The sequence below is a fragment of the Phyllostomus discolor genome, chromosome 2, assembly GCF_004126475.2.
Source record: "Phyllostomus discolor isolate MPI-MPIP mPhyDis1 chromosome 2, mPhyDis1.pri.v3, whole genome shotgun sequence".
In the NCBI taxonomy this organism is placed as follows: Eukaryota; Metazoa; Chordata; class Mammalia; order Chiroptera; family Phyllostomidae; genus Phyllostomus; species Phyllostomus discolor.
Window position 1 is genome coordinate 25,041,036 of NC_040904.2, and position 19,529 is coordinate 25,060,564.

Here is a 19,529-nt window from a genome sequence, read left to right on the forward strand (position 1 = left end):
ATTCAGGTGTTCTAAAACAATTTTTTTTCTTGAAACTAATTTAGAAATTACATAATGTGTGCGTGCTTCCTGAGCTTCCTTCTGAGGTCAGAGGAGAAGAAAATATCCCCCTCCCTGGAAGAGCTATACTATCTTCCCTTGGACTGTGAAGTTTGCCCTACCTCATGCCACCAGTCTCAGAAAAAAAAGGAGGCTACCAGAGAACTTGGCAAACGGTGGAGAGGTAAAAAGTCCAAAGGATTAAATTTCCAGGTCCCAAAATAACCCCTAAGTACTGCTGCCACCTCCAAATCAGGCCCTGCACGCTTCTTCACGCTGGCTGAGTGCCTCTCTCTGGCTCCATCCCAGGAAGCCCCGTGGAGCTGTGGATGACCCTCTGTCTCCACAGAACAGCACCCCACAGAGGTCAGGGAGTACAATGAATCAGAGGTGGATGTGCAAGGTGCATTTTGTCTCTTCTTACAGTATTACCATCCTTTCTTTAATGTCCTCTCCTCCCTCTTCTCCTCCACCTGCCTCTAGTTTCCTGGAAGCCCGCAGGACCGTGTTTTATAAAACTCAGTGAGCACCATTGTCATGATCTCTCTGCCCCCATGCTCAAATTCCACCTGCACTGTTTCTTTAAGTTAGCTCACTTTTCACTTAAATTTTTAAAGACTACTTATTAATGTGTGCTTTGAATTTAAAACCAGTTTCACTTGCCATAGAAAGAAGACTCACACATAATTAAAACAAAAAGTGTATAGTAGTGGAATTTGAGTTGGATAGGGTCGCTTGCTGCAAGCCTTGTGCCTGAGTCCTGCTCTGCTAGGTTAAGGGATGGTGAAGGAGTGTTGAGGACATGCCAGCATCGGTGAGACTTGCTCCTTGAAATAGACCGGTAGGGGTGTCCAACGTGTGACCCCCTGGGGCTACATGCAGCCCGGGATGGCTGTGAATGCAGCCCAATACTTGAAACATTATGAGGTTTTTTGTGATTATGTGTCGCAATGTATTTGATGTGTGGCCCAAAACAACTCTTCTTCCAGAGTGGCCCAGAGACACCAAAAGGTTGGACACCCCTGAATAATAGAGTCTGGAAAGAGGACCAACAAGAAAGCAGTTTTCTCATCTTATTGTTAAGTACCGTGCGTGCATATAACTTAAGCATTTCCCACTTTGGGATATGCTGCTCTGAGTTTTAGACCTAACAAGTTTGTGGAATTCTGACAGACGCCATCCAGCCATTTCCTTCAAGTACTCAGTACTCTACTAACTATACTCAAAGACTTTTTGCACATATTTCCTCATTATTTGCGCACAGCTTTGACCAACTACCACAGACAATACTCGGGATATAAGACTCTCTCCAGTGGGTTACAAAACTTGGCGAGTGTTTGGATACACCAAGCCCAAATGTAGACCCATCTCCACTTTCCTGAAAAGAGACTTGGGGGTTCCAGGCGGAGGGCGATTCGCCCAAGGTCACACGGTGGGCGGTCTAATTTTCGCGTTCCTGCAGGCGGGAGCACACGTTATCTCACCCCCTAGGAAGCTGAAAAAAGGCGGCCTAGCTGGCGCCGGGCCCAAGTCCCACCTGCTTGTTGATCGCAGTTGTCATGGCAGCGGCTCTTGTCCCCGCCTCGTCGTTGTGACGTAAGGAAACCAGCGTTCAATGGGAAAGCAGATCTGCGTCACGCTCCGCCTTTCCCGGCGGGCACCGCCTTCGGCGTCCAGAGAGCTGCGTGAACGGTGCGGGGCGAGCGGGCAGGCGCTCCAGCCTCGGCTGCGGCGAGTTACACCGTTTCCAATCTGTCCGCGTCCGCCGCCGCCGGAGCCGGAGCCAGGATGTTCAGGATGCTGAGCAGCGGTTTTGAGGATGATCCCTTCTTCTCGTGAGTGTCAGGGGCCGTAGCCCGCGATCGCGCGGGAATTTAGGGATTTTCGAGGGGAGCTATTTTAAGGGGAAAGCGAGTTTTAGAGGGCGAGAGTTTTTTTCGGAGGGTTCCAGGAGGCAACTTGAGGAAGAGGAGGACTTGGGGAATGAGAAGAGGAGAAGACTAGGGGTGTGTGAGAGAAGGGAGAGGAGGAATTGGGGGCGCAGTGAAGCAGGAGGGTTTGGGGCCGTGGGGTGAAATGAGAAGGATTTGGGGGCGCGGGGTGGGAAAGAACTTGGGGACATGGCAGAGGGGGCGAGAAGGATTGGGGGCGCGTGAGGAGAGGTCCGAGCAGCCCTCCCCTGCCCATTCCCCCCACCCGAGCAGCTCTCCCCTGTCCCCCCAAGCTGCTCTCAAGTTGGCCAGACCTCACGCACCCCACTTTGCTTTCCGCCTTCGGAGTGACGCCTTCGCAGCTGCAAGGACTTTGCAGGTGACGGTAACTGCCACCTCGGTGAAACTTCTGGTGAGAATTTTGCATGCTCGCAGGATCCTTTCCACACCTGTTTTAGTTCCCAATGAGGGGTGAGGAATGTCCTTTAGGATTACAATTCTTTGTAAAGGGAAAAGTTTTTAAAACAACATTTTTAGTAATAAAAGTCTGTATGCGAGCACAGTGGAGCTGGAGAACTGTGCTGTCTCTCGCCTCCAAGGGCTTGGAAGTTGCCATGTGCAATGTTTGTTTTCTTTCTTTGCTCTGTTACAAAGCTAGCCTTGTTTGGGAAGGGACTCTGCTTTCTGTCAGAAGTACAAATAGGTCAGCGAAGTAGGGAGAGGGTGCATTTAAGACCGCAGGTAACAAGTGCCAACTCTGTGAACGGTTCCAAATGAAAGAAATAATGGGATGCCTTAGGAAGATGATACTCAGAAGTTAATTACTTGTTTCGTTATGATCTAGATTTCTGGTTTGTTTATTTTTAATTCTTCCTTTGGCGATTATATAAAAATAATGATCTAATGACATCTCTTAGGACAGGAAAATATGTGATACTTTTGCCCAAATGTTTTGCCAGTTTGAATTTTGACTAGGTGTCCTAATTTAATTTGATTGCTTAAATTCTCTCTCTAGGTAACTTAGGGATTTTTTTAAGGTTAAAATGTTAACAACTTACTACATAGATTTTTTTAAAGGAAAATACTGGTTTAAATTGTATCAGTACTATTTTAAAACTAAATAACATCAAGGTAATAATTGAAAGAATAATTAAAAGTAGAATAGATAAAATTGTTAATAAGAAAATTATTAATATTTTATTCTAAAGGTTATTCATTATAGTTAAGGTGTATATGGACTCAGGTCAAGTAGTTATGCTGTTTTAGTTCACTTGATTACAATCCATTGGGACATTTACAATCAGTGTGTCATTTTAACAGATTTCAAATTTTGTTTTATGATTTGATCTTTTAAAAGCCCCTGAGAGTAAGGACTAAATATATCCATAGATTAGTTGAGCCGTAGGCGTGGTTCTTATGTAATTGTGACAGCAGTACTATGCGTTAAGAAGATTATGATAGACAACTTTTCTGTTTTATGTCCTTGATTATATCAAAAAGAACAATGGCCTTAACTGAACTGTGAATGTATAATTAGTACCTTCTTTAAAATGTCTAGCAAAAGTGTAATTTAAACTCTTGGGCAACTCTTTTTGAGCTAAGGCAATGAACCCAAGAGTCAGGGTCAGAAATAGTAACAGACCACAAATAGTAGGCACGCATCAAAGAACACTCTTCCCCTGGGCTCAGCTTGGGCAGGACCATCAGTTACTAGACTGTTGGTTTTCAGTCGTCACTCTCTCTAGCCTTCTTCAAGTGTAGGGAGCTATCTCATAAAAATTTAGGCTACAATTATTGTACTGAACTTTATAAAACTGATTCATGGTTAACTAATTTCATTGTTCCACAATTAATGATGTAGAGAGTAAACATATTTTGGGGAGGTTAGAAAGAAAAAGAAGGTGAGTTTATAGTTATTTCAAGTGATATCATTTGACGTACCCCTTGCCCCCCAACCTCAAACAAAATGATTTTACATTACTTAAGTCCAGCATAAGGAATTCACCCCATCCCTTATACAAACATTATCTCTATTGCTGACATTGTGTGTCTGGTCATTGGGCTCCTTAGTGGGTAGTTTAATGTCTGACATGTAGCAAATATTCAATAAATATTGTGTAATAACAACCTGGTGTCGTTTACTTTCTGTCTTCTAGTTAATCTGCTATTTATTGCTGAAAGTGATTATTTGCATTCAACAGATGCCACTGTGGATGTTGGCACTTTGCAATTCAAACACAGCCATTTTCTAAATAACCCATCAGAATCAAGGATATCAATATAAGTAATACTATATTACTTTACTAATCATTCAAAAGTGAGATGAAAACTATATATACTTCTTAGATGTAACATTAGAATTATTAAATAATTTGAGACTGGTGAAATACTGTGGTCAAATTGTCAAATGCTTAAAATATCTGAGTGAAAAAACAAACTGTGGTTTTGAATTCAAATATATCCATTTTAATGTTTACCTTCACATAATAACACGTATTAAATGTTTCATCAGAAAATTAAAGAGAAACTTTAAAAGTGATATTTTAAAGTTTGTTTTATTATATATTTGGGGCTTTTATATCGGCATCTTTTTGTGTTTCTGAGCTGAAGTTATTTCAGTGAAAATTGACTCACAGCACACCTTTATATATACCTTGTAAATAAATAATACTTGTAATTTGGTTAAAAAATACACAGGCTAAAAAAAAAAAAAGCCCTGGTACTTCCTGGCATGCAGTTTTTACTCAAGAATACTACTTTCCCCTCCCGTTAGAAGTAAAAGTACTTATGTATAGGCAGGAAAATTGATTTGAGGTTAAAGTGATTTTGGTGTCTATTGTAAACCTTAAAAGAGTTGATTATTTACTGTAAAAGTTTACGTATATCTAGTACAACCTATAAATTTCTACTTTGTACAGAAACACGAGTCTTCTGAGCTGCAGACATGGAATTCTGCTTGTACATGTCTACAAAGAATACCTACGTTACCACTTACACGCTATTAGACATTAAAGGCTCAGAAGCAGGTTTACATATCAACCAGCCTTGTTTTTAATCATAAATCATTATGTATCTTGGTCAAAGAACTGCGTATATTCATAGGAGGTTGCTTTTTCCATCTCCTTGGTCTCCACAGAAGCTAAAACTTGTTTCTCTAATCTCTATTTAATTTTTAAAAATTTTTACTTACCTTGCACTTTGGAGGTAATTGAGAACACTTCTTTGGCATAGTCACTGACTGAGTTGAAAGTAACTGTATTCCATGTACAGGGAAGGTATTGACTGATATTTTCTTCATTGATAATATTGTCATAGCAGGAAATAAGACAAAATTACTCTATTAGATAAGTTTTTGTGAATAATGTTTGAGGCTACTTACATGTTTGTTTTCAGACATATACATAGTTTGAGGTAGAATCTCCATAAAGATGATTTAGTTTGGTGCTAATTAGTATTCTAATTATAATCACTTAATAAAGGTAGCTTGAGAGTACTCAGCCAAAATTTAAAGTTTTGATTTTCAGGATCCCTTTTATGCTAAGATTCCTAACAGCTACTGTGAGTTTTAGCACTTAAAAATTTGTTCTCCGAAATATTTTTATATAGATACTTCTTGTAAGTGAACTTTGCATATTTCAGAATATCACATATGATAGAATGAAGCACTATAAACCTTGAACTGAAAGAATTTCTAAGGTAGATTTGATTTGGGGCAGTTTTTGGGTAAGTAAGGAGCACAACATACTGATGACATAGTTGCTGGGCCAAGGAATGCCATTGTATAGAACCTGATCATATCATAATGCTTGGTTATATCCATAACCATTGAAAATATCCACACAAAGGTAGGGGATACTTGCAGGATGGGAGGGGGGCCATAGTTGTTGCTGCAGCTCACTTAGTATCAAAGGTTTATGCTGGACCACCATTTTAAACTGTGTTTCTAATCACTGGGAAAACAGAATTGCCTATAGCAATGTAATTCATCTTTGAGTATTACTTAGGTTTCTACCATATGCTCAGCCCTCTGGATTCTAACATATATTTGTAGGAATTATGGCCTGTGCCCTCAAGATTTTCTTAGGAGTCATTTATGTGTTATTTCTATCTTCAAAACTTGGATCACCAGAGGCATTTCCTTCATGGACCCATACACCTCACTGAAACTAGAGAGCATTTCGTTAGGATCCAGAGAGCCTTAATCTGCTGACTAAGCTTTTGCTACACTAGGGATAGTGAGTGGAAGGAAGGGGTTTTTCCCTGGTGAATGGGACTGCCATGTCAATCTGAGACCCTTATGTAATAAGTAACATGATGGTTTTTACTTAGGAGCATAAACATCTATATTCTTGTACAGGCCAAATGAAATTGTAAGCTGCCCCCACCAAATATATCTGTACATGTGGATACATACATATGTACATATATGTATTTGAGTCTTAAAAATGGGACTTATTCTGAAGTGAAACTATACCAGCCCTTAAAAAATTTTTATGTTGAAATTCCTAAAAGACCCAGAATCAATTTAGGAGTTAAAATTTTTTGTGGGGGGAGGGAACAATAATTAATTTTTTCTAGCTTGTCATGGGTTAATAATATGGAGTAGAAAAACTATTTTTAGTATCAAATGTCACTATGTTTGGCTATGGTTTGTGTCTTGCAAAAAGTAGTGTGGCCATCATAATACAATAAGTAAATTTTTCTTGAAAGAATGAGACACTAATTTACAAAAGAGAACAATATGAATAGATAGAAACATAGAAAATGATTAACTTCTTACCTGATAAACTCTGTATTAGGTTAAATTAAAAACATATTAAAACAACTGTTTACTACCACAAGAGATTTTTGGTTTTGATAAAAAAGAATTCAGGCTAGAATAAGAGAAATCGTAAAGTCTTTTCTCTAAGCCGTTGCTGTTCTAGGTAGACAGAAGTTGAAGTTACTTAAGGGTCCATCCAGCCAGATTTCTTCCTGAATGGCTCAGACAGGTGCAAAAGCCAGGCTGTACGCTCACTTTTATATTAATGCTTTTTCCAACAGGCAGCCTTTTGTTCATGTCACTCAAAAAATAAAGAATTTTTTTTTAGCATTTGCCCTACATATAAATATACCTACTCCTGTTCAAATAAAGAGAAACCTGGGCAACATTTTAAATTAGCCACGTTTAGTTGTAGGATTTCTGGCCCAACTGTAATGCAATTGGAAAAATAAATCTCACTAAATTTTATGTTTCTATAGGAAAATAATACCTATTTATACTCATTTATCCATAGTATAAAACTTAGTATTCCCTGAAGTATCTTTCTTCATTGCAGTTGAATCTCATCCATATATCTATAGGGAAAAGTAACTGCATATTAATAAGAATGAACATTTCAATATTTTAATCTCCATCCTTGTATCCATGCTCTAAGCTCTAAATATCCAGTGATTATAGAGCTCTAAGCAAAAGGACTTTCTTTTGAATGGTTCATTTTAAAATATCAGGTGGGGCCCTGGCCCTGTTGCTGAGCTGGTTGGAGTGTCCTGCCAGCACACCAAGGTTGCAGGTTTGCGCCCCAGTCAGGGTACATACAAGAAGCAATGACTGCATCAAGAAGTGGAACAACAAATAGATGTCCCCCCCCATCTCTCTCTCTCTCTTTCTCCCTCCTTCCCTTCCTCTCTCTCGCTCTAAGATCAGTAAATAAAAACTTAAAATATCTCAGGTGGTTATGATTTCCTTTAATTCTCCATAGTTCTGTTTCTTGTTTATTCTTTAAAGATATTTTTATAATAAAAATTTTAAAGATATACTACAAAAGTATAACTGTGTCAATACTATGTATTAAATATCCAGAATTTCAAAATCTATACCTGCTAATCCATCTCTATAACTGCTGCTATCTCCAAAGTGTTTTAAAAGCAAATTCCAGACTCTTTTTCATCTCACCCATATGTCCCTGTGTATTTCCAAATACATCGATCTGTGAAAAATATGGTCATCTGCTTACATAACCACAATACTAAATCACATCAAACAAAATTAACAAGAATCCAATTGCGTGGTATCATCTGACATTATCATTGAGATATGAAATACTTTGGAATAATCTAGTTTTAGAGGTAAGAATTAGAAACTGTTTCTTAGACAACTCAGTTAGGGTCTTAGAACTACTTGAAACTTTTTTTTAATGTAAAAGGTAGGGAGATACACCAAATTCTGATTCCTTAATTTTAAAGTAACTTTTGATCTTCAGAACGTGACTTAGAAAAACACAAAACAACTTCCTGTTTTCTAGAAGTGCCCTAAAACATAAGCTGCTCATTGTGTGCCACTGATCCATTTAATTTTTAAAGTGTATCATTTTCCCATAATGCAAGTTACCTGTGATTCAGCTGCAAGAGTGATTCTTAAATTTTTAACAGGTAGAAGATCCAGGAATGGTAGTCTGTTAAATTTTTGGTGCCTGACACTCCTATCAATAATACAAAAATCCAAAACCAAAAATCCCACAAGAATTCATGGAAAATTAACCTATTTATATTTTTATGCATTGCATGTATAATATCCATACTTGTTTCTTCCTTAATATGTTAGAGTATGTTTCTCATTGAAAAAGATATAAAATATAATATCTAAATAAACCAAACGCTCTTGTGTCTTTATTTCCTAACTGAATTTAATACAACTATGTTTCTCCAGTTAATACCCAACATTCAACTGAAGAGTCCCTTCATTCTGACCCAGTTACTAATTCAGTTAAGAATGATTTAATTTCTGCATTCCTGTTGAAATTTGTCTGTCCCCTTGCACAGAGAGCACCCTTAATCTGCAGTCACTGGTGGACTCTTTCCTTCGATGGCTCTGCCTAAAATCTTCAGTAAGCAGGAAGGAGGCTGGAGAGTGTCAGAGCAGTGTCCCCACGTGGGTCAGTATAAAAGAGACAAAAGGGCTGTGGCAGGAGCACAAATGGAGGAGCGAGAGTACTGACATGTTAAAAATTTTTAAATGTGGACTATCGACCACCAGCAGTGGTCCTAATGCAGAGGTGATTGGACATGGTCATCCCGTTAAGCATGCAGAGCTCCTGCTAGTTATTTCGATGTTTCATAACTACGTTTCTTTTTCTACTTAACAGTTTCCTTTAAAACAGCTGGTGTAGCACAAGAATAAAGTGATCTGTAGAACAAGAGAGTCAGGAGACCCTCATATACAACCTCCTTATTAGAGTTATTTAGAGAATGCTCATCTTTTTATTTATTGTTTTGTCTTAATACTTTGTAATATCTTCAGATGTACCTAGGAAATGACACAGCTTTCAGAGTAAAAGCCTAGATTATGATTGCTGAACTGTTAACTCCTTGTTCTTTATTTTTAGTAAAACTTCGCTGCCGAGGTACTACGTTTCTGAACTGCACAGCAGCAATCTAATTTAGTTGACCTCAGTAGTTTTGAAAAAATCTTTTACATAACTTTACACAATTTATGATAAAATCAACTTAATCATTTGAAGCATTCTACATAACAAATTTATCCATTCAATTTTCAGTAATTATGTTAAAGTTTACTTAAGGCAATAAGGCCTCAGAACCACTTAGTGTTTTTAGAGTACAGTATCTACCTTAGCATATTTTAACTAATGCCTAATTAGTAACAGCTGGGAAATACGAAATTTATCAAAACAAAACTTAGTAGCATCTTATTGTGAACACTGAAATTTGACAAGCCAACATACGTTACAGTTTTCACTGAATGAGATAAATAGGCATAATTTTTAATAGCATTTTAGTTAGAGTTGCCACAAAATAATCTTTGTTACTGTTATAAAAGAAAAAATTTTACAGGCTGGACTGAACATATGCATTTGATTTGGAATTACAGGAGTTTTTTTCCATTTTAACTTTCCATATTTATACATGCACTATTAAGACTTTAAAAAATGAGGCGCAGACTTCTGACCAAGATGGAGGCATACATAGACATGCTTTGCCTCCTCGCACAGCCGTAAGAAGGATCACAACCAACCTCAAAACATAAAACAACCAGAACTGCCAGAGAATCAAACTGTATGGAAGTCCAACAACCAAGAATTTAAAGAAGAAATATTCATCCAGACGGGTAGGAGGAGCAGAGATGGGGGGGCTGGGGAAAGGACCTGGTGTGGTGGCAGCCAGGCAGCAGTGTCCAGTGGAATGGGCAGTCTTAAATTCACGTGTGGCAGATAAAAACTGGGAGGGACACCTGGGGAGCGAGCAATCCCAACCCCAGACCAGACTGCACAGCCCAGGATTCCAGCACCAGGAAATGAAGCCTCATAACTTCTGGCTATAAAAAACCAGTGGGTGTTGGGCTAGGGGAAGAAACCACCAGTCTCTCAGGAGAGTCCATTCAAAGGGCCCCCACTGTCCTGGAACGTACGCAAACCCACCCACTCTGGGAACCACCACCAGGGAAGCTGCAAGTGGGGCACCAACCATGTACAGGGAGTGGGTAAAGTGACTGGAAACAGGACAAGTTCCAATAAGAAGCATTGTTCCCTCTTCAGCCCCTGCTGCACATACAGCACCACAAGGTGGCAAAGCAGGTAGCCATACCCTGGCTGATACCTAAGGTTCCACTTCTTACAAAGTAATAGGTGTGCCAAGACAAGGAGTCCAAGCAGTTCTACCTAGTACACAGAAACAAACAGGGAGGCTGCCAAATTGAGGAGACAGAAATATGGTCCAAATAAAAGAACAGATCTCAACTCCAGAAAAAGAACTAAGTGAAATGGAGATAGGCAACCTGTCAGATGCAAGAGTTCAAAACATCAGTTATAATGATGCTCAGAGAACTCATTGAGTACAGCAAATGCATAAGGGAAGAAATGAAGGCTATAATATGTGAAATAACAATCCACAGGGAACCAACAGTGAAGGGAAGGAAGCTGGGGTTCAAATCAATGATTTGTAACATAAGAAATAAACAGTCAACCAATATAGAATGAAGAAATGAGGATTCAAAAAATGAGAAAAAAGACTTTGGGACATCTCAAAAAGTGCCAACATCCAAATTATAGGGATACCAGAAGGAGAAGAGGAAGAGCAAGAAATTGAGAACTTACTTGAAAAAAATAATGAAGGAAAACTTCCCTAATTTGGTGAAGAAAATAGACATACAAGCCCAGGAATCACAGAGAGTCCCAAGCAAGTTGGACCCAAAGAGCACCACACCAAGACACATTGTAATTAAAATGCCAAAGGTAAAAGAAAGAGAAAATCTTAAAAGCAACAAGAGAAAAGCAGAGCATTACCTACAAAGGAGTTCCCATTAGACTATCAGCTAATTTCTCAAAAGAAACTTTGCAGGCAAGAAAGGACTGGCATGAAGTATTCAAAGTGATGGAAAGCAAGGACCTACATCCAAGATTACTCTATCCAGCAAAGCTATCATTTAGAATGGAAGGGCAGATAAAGTGCTTCTCAAAGTAAAGCTAAAAGAGTTCATCATCACCAAGCCCTTATTATATGAAATGTTAAAGGGACTTATTTAAGAAAAAGAACAAAACTATGAACAGTAAAATGACAAATTTACAACTATCAACAACTGAATATAAAAAAGAACAAAAACTAAGCAAACAGCTAGAACAGGAACAGAATCATAGATACGGAGATCACATGGAGATCAGCGGGGAGGGGAAAGGGGGAGAATCGGGGGAAAAGGTACAGGAATTAAGAAGTGTAACTGGTGGGTACAAAATAGACAGGGGGATGCTAAGAATAGTGTAGGGAACAGAGAGGCCAGCAAACTTATATGCACGACCTATCAACATGAACTAAGGGCCAGCGTTGCCAGAAGGAAGTGGAGTACTGGGCAGAAGGGGCAAAGGGGAAAAATATGGGACAACTGTAATAGCATAATCAATAAAATATATTTAAAAAATGAAAAAAGTTATTTAAAATTCAGTAACATCCAAAATCTGGCAATTAATACCTTATTTTATGAAGTACCAAGGTACTTTACATTTTCAAAGGTGTATCTTTGGAATATGTAATAAAAAAAACTCAAAAGGTACAGAAAACTACATGGTTAAGGGACTCCCTCCTCACACTAATGTAAATATATACTTAATACCACCAAACCGTACATTTAAAAATGTTTAAGATGGGGGAAAAGCTCTTTGAGGTGTACACATTATCTGTGGACTTCTCTGTATGTGCTATACTTGAACAAAATAATATAAAAAAGAGGGACTTCCACCTTTGGCCCTCAACTACCTATAACTCTTCCAGAATACAGCCACTCTGATCAAATTGCTGCATAGCCTCCTGGGATTTTTTTCTGTACATTTATAAGTGTTTATACATGAATTTTTGTTCATTTGTTTGCAACTGTATATTACAAACCTTTTTTAAAAATGTTATTTATTGAATTTATTAGTTAATAAAGTTACATAAATTTCTGGTATACAATTCTATAACACGCCATTAGTATATTGTATTGTGTGTTTACTACCCCAAGTCAAATGTCCTTCCATTACCATTTATCCCCTGCCTTTCCCTTCTTCTCCCTCCCCCACCCCCCTTTCCCTCTATGAGCTTTTTGTGTCTGTGAGTTTTTTTCCCCTTAATCCCTTCACCTTTTTCACCTAGCAGTCCTTGTGATGGAGATGGAGATACAAAGAGGAAAAGCTGTCTAGGGAAAAAGGCAGTGTTAGAAATGTTAGGTTTAAAGACTTATTAGGATAGAAATAGGCAAATGTTCAATAATCAGTCTATCATTATTTGTATTTATACTCTGAATACTTTAGCAAGTATCACAACTTTCTGGCCAAGAGGAAGCTGAAAATCGGTGGCCCTCCAAAAGTCAGGGCTCCATTTCCACTGCCTGGCACAGTGTCCTTTACACCGCTATTCAGTGAGTATTTGTTAAATAAATGGTTACTGTTGGCATCAGAGCAAGCAGAAATTGAAGCAAAGGTTCCAGATAAAATGGTTGAGGAGAGTAGATTAGTGTTTATTCATTAGTGTTTACTCTTGAAATGTCTGCATTAGGTTTACTTAAAATGCTTATTAAAATCCTGACTACAGGTTTATGCTCCAGATATGCTGAACCCAGAATCCCTGGGTGTCTGCTGCAGGAATCTGCATTTTATTAAGTACCTCTAGTGATTGTTAAGCATGTTCAAATTAAAGGAAATAGTCCACAGAGAAAGTATGTTTTTGGCAGGCAGTGCTTTTCAACATTCTAAGGTCATTCACAATTAAAAAACATTTGCAAAGCACCTTAGAGTACCAGAAGGGGAGACTGAGAGAGGCGGGAAATGACCGTGGGCTCCTGCAGGCAGGTCCAGGCCCTGCTCGTCTGCCCAAGGCTAAGGGTACCGAGATTTTGATTTTGAAACAGCGGTAATGTGTCTGTGGCACCAGGAAGCGGTGCCGAGGACAAGAAGGAAACTGAACTAGCAAAGGAGATCTTAGAGGAGACATGTATAAAACAAGGCTCAGAATAGTATATTGTTCCTCAGATTAGAAATGCTGCAGAGAATTCAAGGATTAGGAATGAAACTTTGGGTTTCAGTAATTGGAAAGTTAGGGTGATTTGGGGAGTTTTAATTCAGAGGTGAGAGGAAGGAAAAAGGACTTGTAAAGAAATAAAGTGAATGAAAGGACACAAGTGTAAATGACAGACTATTCTCAGTGATAAAGGAGAGGAGATGGTATCAGGAAAGGGATGTATACTAGAAGCTTCTTTGCTACATTAGGAACAGAAAGTTATTTTTATTGTTATGGAGTTCATAAATTCTTATTTTTAACTTTGCAATCATTTTCTGGTTTCATAAATACCTCAAAAGCTCCCTTGAATTGTAACAGGAAATAACAGTTACAAATCAGGCCATTAGTGCAGAGAGTATGCTGCCATTGGGGCGGATACTTCTTCAGGAACTGATGCTTCCAAAATCCCTGTTGGCTTATCCTAACTCAGGTTTATGTTCTTTATCACTGTCTTAATCATCAGCCGTAGAAATCCCATTCAGTGTACTAGTGCCAGGTTAATCACAGGCTGTATTGCATAGCATTTCAATCTTCCAAGACTATCTTATGTAGACAGGCAGGAACTGTTGGAATTCTCTTACATAATGTGATTTTAGGAATATATCCGTCACAGGCAGAATAATGGACCCTCTAAAGATGTCCATGTCCTAATCCTTAGAACCATTTAATACATTATTTTACGTGGCAAGGGGTATTAAGGTTACAGATGGAATTGAGGTTGTTAATCAGCTAACCTTAATACAGGAGAGTAACCTGGATTATTTAGGTGGGCTCCATTTACAAGGAGGGTCCTTTAAATATGAAAGAGTCAGAGATTTGAAGATGCTGTGCTGCTGGCTTTGAAAGTGGAGAAAGGGACTGCAAGCCAAGGAACCCAGGCATTTTCTAGAAACTGTGAAGGGCAAGGTCACAGTCTGTCCCCTGCTACAAGGAACAGGGCCCTGCCAGCACCTTGACTCTAGCCCAGAAATACCCATTCTGGGCTTCTGACCTCCAGAGCTGCAAGAAAATAATTTGTGTTGTTTTAGGTTACTAAATTTGTGGTCATTTGTCACAGAAGCAGTGGTAAACTACAATGTCCAAGTTCTTTAACCTTCATTTTAAAACATGTAAGTCTCACTTCTCTGTCAGACTCTGAACTCCTCCAGACCTGTAATCAGCCTCTGTGCTTCACACACAGTATGCATTCAAATGTCTGTTGAATCTTCCTGTATATCAGGTCGTCTCTCCATCATTTGGGGGAGAGCCCTTTACCATTCTTACATAGAGTTTCCACTCAGCTGCGTACATGCTACAAGAGAGAAGCCCCTCCATCGTGAGCAGTGCCCGCAGTTCTGAGCTTCTTCCTTAGGGACTCTTGATCAGGAGAGTGGCTGTGCTCCTTTACACCAGGGTTGGTTCTTTCCTGGCCCAGGTGTTTTAACACACGAAACCCGTGTGTCCCGGTCCACAGTTCCATGGGCTTCTCGTACCTCACTTCCAGCTGCTCTAGAGTGAGACGGAGTCTGTCTGACAGCCCCACCCTCAAATAAGGTCTGTTTTATGCCTTAGAATCTTATATTTTAATTCATTTGATCCCAAATATAGTCTAAAATTCTGTGAAAAAATCTATAGAACATTTTCTTAAGATGCAGAAACAGACCTACTGGTAAACTACTTATTTTTATAGATTTGTGTTTATTTCTCCTCCAGTCTTTAGATGAAACCAACAAAATAGAACACTTAGAATGGAGTTTTAAATGTGCTATGCACTGCTCTTTGGCATGTAACATTTGTCAGTGATCTATTGCTGCTTAACCTAGCTTAAAACAAATATTATATCATAATTCCTGTCAGTTAGGAATTCAGAAGCAGCTTACCTGGGTGGTTCTGACTTACAGTTACTTAGGAAGCTGCAAGCAAAGAGCGAGTCAAGCCTGTGGCATCTCAAGGCTTGACTGATGTAGAATGCACGTCCAAGTTCTTTCACATGGTTGCTGGCTGGTCTCAAAACTCTGCTTCTAAGCTCGTTTGTGTGGGCCTCTGCACAGGGCTGCCCCACAAGAGACAGCTGCTTCTCCAAGAGTAAGCCATCCCACTAAGAGAACACCCAAGCAGAAGCCACAGTCTTTTTAAAAACCTGACTTTGGAAGCACACCCCATCACTTCTGCTGTATTCTGTTAGAAGCAAGCCAGGAAGTCCAGCCCGTGCTTGAGGGAAGGAGACGACGGGAGGGCGTGAGCACTAGCGAGGGGAGATCATCGGGTCATTTTAGAAGCTGCCTACCACACATATGTATGGCAGGTTCATTAGTCTGGCAGACTAAATAATCAAGTTTATACTATTCCTAACTGAAATTAAGTTGAATTATATCAGAACATTTTGTAAAAAAAAAATACTACAGTTAAATGTCCCGTGTTAGAAGATATAAAATAAAAATGGAAACTTTTTAACTTTTCAGATGGGAAATCCAAGAAGGTACAATAGAATAATTAACATAAATTACTCTTTTCTTTTATCTTACTCCCCTTAGATTGTCTACTTCTACCTTCCTCTTACAATTCTTTCCTTTACTTTTTAAGCTCTACTTATTCTTCATATTCTGAAAATAATCAAGTACAACTTATAAAGATATGTAAAATGTTATGAGAACTGGAATTAGTTCCCCACCTGGCACTGTACATAGATTTTACAATATTATTGACTATATTCCTAATGCCGTACTTTACATCACTGACTGTTTGTAACCACCAATTTGTACTTCTTAATTCCTTCCCATTTTCCACCCAACCTCCAAATCCCCTGTTAATGATCAGTCTGTTCTATCCATGAATTTGTTTCTCTTTTGTTTCAAATCTCAGGGGGAAGTATGTGACTGTGTAACCACTATACTGTACACCTGAAACCAAAGCAAAATAATCTTGAATGGGAACTTTAATTGAAAAATAAAATATAAAAAAGATTTGGGATTAGAGAAACAAAGGTGAAAGAAAAGACATAGAAAACTAAGTTAGGAGTAACTACTGCACAAAGGTTATAGTCTGGTGAACACAAAAAAAAATGAACAAAAATTCATGGCTATATGGCTGAATAAGTTGATGTTAAGAAACCAATCCAGTTAAAAAATGGGCAAAGGACCTGAACAGACACTTCTCCCATGAAGACATACAGAGGGCCCAGAGACATATGAAAGGATGCTCAACACAATGAGATACCACTTCACACCAGTCAGAACGGCCATCATAAACAAATCAACAAACAACAAGTGCTGGTGAAGTTGTGGAGAAAAGGGTACCCCAGTGCACTGTTGGTGGGAATGCAGACTGGTGCAGTCACTGTGGAAAACAGTATGGAATTTCCTCAGAAAACTAAAAGTGGAACCGCCCTTTGACGGAGCAACTCCACTGCTGCAATTATACCCTAAGAATCCTGAAACACCAATCCAAAAGAACCTATGCACCCCGATGTTCACAGCAGCACAATTTACAATAGCCAAGGGCTGGAAGCAACCTGAGTGCCCATCAGTAAGTGACTGGATCAAAAAACTGAGGTACATTTACACAATGGAATTCTATGCAGCAGAAAGAAAGGAGTTCCTACCCTTCGTGACAACATGGATGGAACTGGAGAGCGTTATGCTAAGTGAAAGAAACCAGGCGGTGAAAGACAAATACCGTATGATCTCACTTTTAAGTGGAACCTAATCAACAAAACAAGCAAGCAAGCAAAGTAGAACCAGACACATGGAAATAAAGAACAAACTGACAGGGACCAGAGGGGCACAGGGAGGGGGATAACAGATGAAAGAAGAGGAAGGTCATCAAGGAACATATAAAGGACCCATGGACAAGGCATAGGGGTCGGGGGAAGGATTAAATGTGGGAGGTGGGAGTAGGTAGGGCAGGGGAGAGTAATGGGGAGAAAATGAGGACAACTGTAATTGAACAACAATTTTTAAAAAATTGGAAAGCAAGTTCAAGACTGGGAAAAATACAAATATATATCTGATAAAAGACTTATGTCTAGAATACAAATCCTTAAGGCAAACAACCTGTTTTTTTTAGATTGAACAGTCATTTTTATCAAAGAAGATATATGAATGACAAATAATGCAAAATAAAGCCCAATAAGATATTATTACAACACCTCTGAAATAGCTAAAATTAAAAAGACTGACCATACCAAGCGTCAGCATGAATGTAGCACACCTGGAACTCTCAGTTCCCTGTTTTATAAAATTAAACACACTTTTACCGTGCAACCCAGCAGTCCTACTCCTAGGTATTTTACTCAAGAGAACTGAAACTGTACACACAAAGACCAGTCCATGAATGTTTATAGAAGCTTTATTCATAATAGCAAAAACCTAGGCACAGTTTTGTTACTTTATTGTGATATAATCATATACACATCATACAATGGACCTAGCAATAAAAATGAATGAACTCCTGATAGGTCCCCAGTAGGGGGTATGCAAGAGGCAACCACACATTGATGTTTCTCTCTTTCTCCCTCCTCTCCCCTCTCTCTAAAAATAAATCTTAAAAAATCTTTTTAAAAAATTAAGAATTTAGTTACCATATGACCTAGCAACCCATCTTCTGGTATCTCCCCTAACATTTTGAAAACTTGAACTTATAAAGATATGCGTACCTCTATGTTTACTGCAGCATTCCTTACAGTGGCCAAGGTGTGGAAATAGCTGAAGTGTCCTTCAGTAGACGGTTGCGTGAAGAAGATGTGGTGCGTGTATGCAATGGAATACTGCTGAGCCATAGGGAAACATGAAGGACTTTCATCTGTGACGACATGGATAGATCTCGAGAGTACCATGCCGAGCAAATAAGTCAGATGGAGGCAGGAGAAAGCATCCAGGGGTTGGGGGTGGGGCAGAATTGGGACAACTGTAATCGAACAAGAAAAAAGTAAGTCAGATGGAAAACGTCAAGAACCATATGATTTCACTCATATATTTGGGACATACTGAAAGCAGCAAATGAACAAACCAGACAGATAAAAACTCATAGAGACAACGGTGTGGTGGTTACCGGAGGGAAAGGAGGGTGGGGGGCTATAGTAAAGGGTGAAAGGGAGATTTGACTTTGGGTGATAAACACACAATGCAATATAGAGAGGGTTTATTGTAGAATTGTACACTTGAAACCTATGTAACTTTATTATCTAATGTCTCCCCAATACATTTAATTTAAAAAATAAGTAATAAGCCAGTGTTCTTTATCAGTGCTGACTAGAATTTATATTGTTGACTGCCCGTGGTGGTCTCTACCTGGTAGCAGAATTTTCCAGTCTCTGTGCCATTGCCCTCAGTGCAGGCATGTGCTAACAGACGTGTGTTCCTTTGTGTTTATCATTTATATTTTATAAGGGGCATGTAAAGGTGTCTTTTTATTATTATACATAAGTGAATTACAGGGAATAAGAAATAGAACAGTTTTGTGTTTATGAATAGTAGGTCTTGATAAGCTAATTCCATTGTCTATAAATTGTATTCGTGACTAGCAAGTTTTTATAAGGTAGTTCTATTCTCCTCAATTGTCCCTTTTGTCTCTTTTAACAAACATATTTCTTCAAAATACCTCTTTGTAGTATTTGCCTACTTATCGCTCAAATTCCAACATTTATTCTTGCATGATTATATGTATTTTCAACAGTGATTCTTTTCATGCTCACCGAGAAAGTATGCGACAGATGATGAGAAGTTTTTCTGAACCTTTTGGAAGAGACTTGCTTAGCATCTCCGATGGCAGAAGAAGAGCTCGCAGTCGTACAGGACATGATGATGATGGGGAAAATCACCTGACTGTAAGTTCTTTCTTTTCATGTTAGTGTGAAGGTCCTATCAGAATTTGAAGAGCAGTATTATAGAAGAATATATGAAAGCCCTGGCTGGCATAGCTCAGTGGATTGAGCTCAGGCTGCAAACCAAAGCATCGCAGGTTCAATCCCCAGTCAGGGCACATGCCTGGGTTGCAGGCCATGGCCCCCAGCAACCGCACATTGATGTTTCTCTCTCTCTTTCTCCCTCCCTTCCCTCTCTA

The 19,529-nt window shown here is 39.0% G+C and overlaps 1 protein-coding gene across 4 annotated transcripts in view; it reads left to right on the plus strand.

The window, feature by feature from the left end:
- Positions 1-1,681: 1,681 nt before the first annotated feature.
- The window catches only part of MLF1 (myeloid leukemia factor 1), a 33,901-nt gene continuing 16,053 nt past the window's right edge, over positions 1,682-19,529 (plus strand). For 2 of the 4 annotated variants that reach the window (XM_036017605.1, XM_036017607.1), the window contains exons 1-2: positions 1,709-1,874; positions 19,143-19,293. In XM_036017605.1, coding sequence (XP_035873498.1) covers positions 1,828-1,874; positions 19,143-19,293 — 198 coding nt within the window. In that variant the 5' untranslated portion in view covers positions 1,709-1,827. Of the gene's footprint in view, positions 1,875-2,263; positions 2,383-19,142; positions 19,294-19,529 lie in introns of those variants that run through there. The other 2 variants (XM_028504540.2, XM_036017606.1) reach the window with 2 other exon arrangements.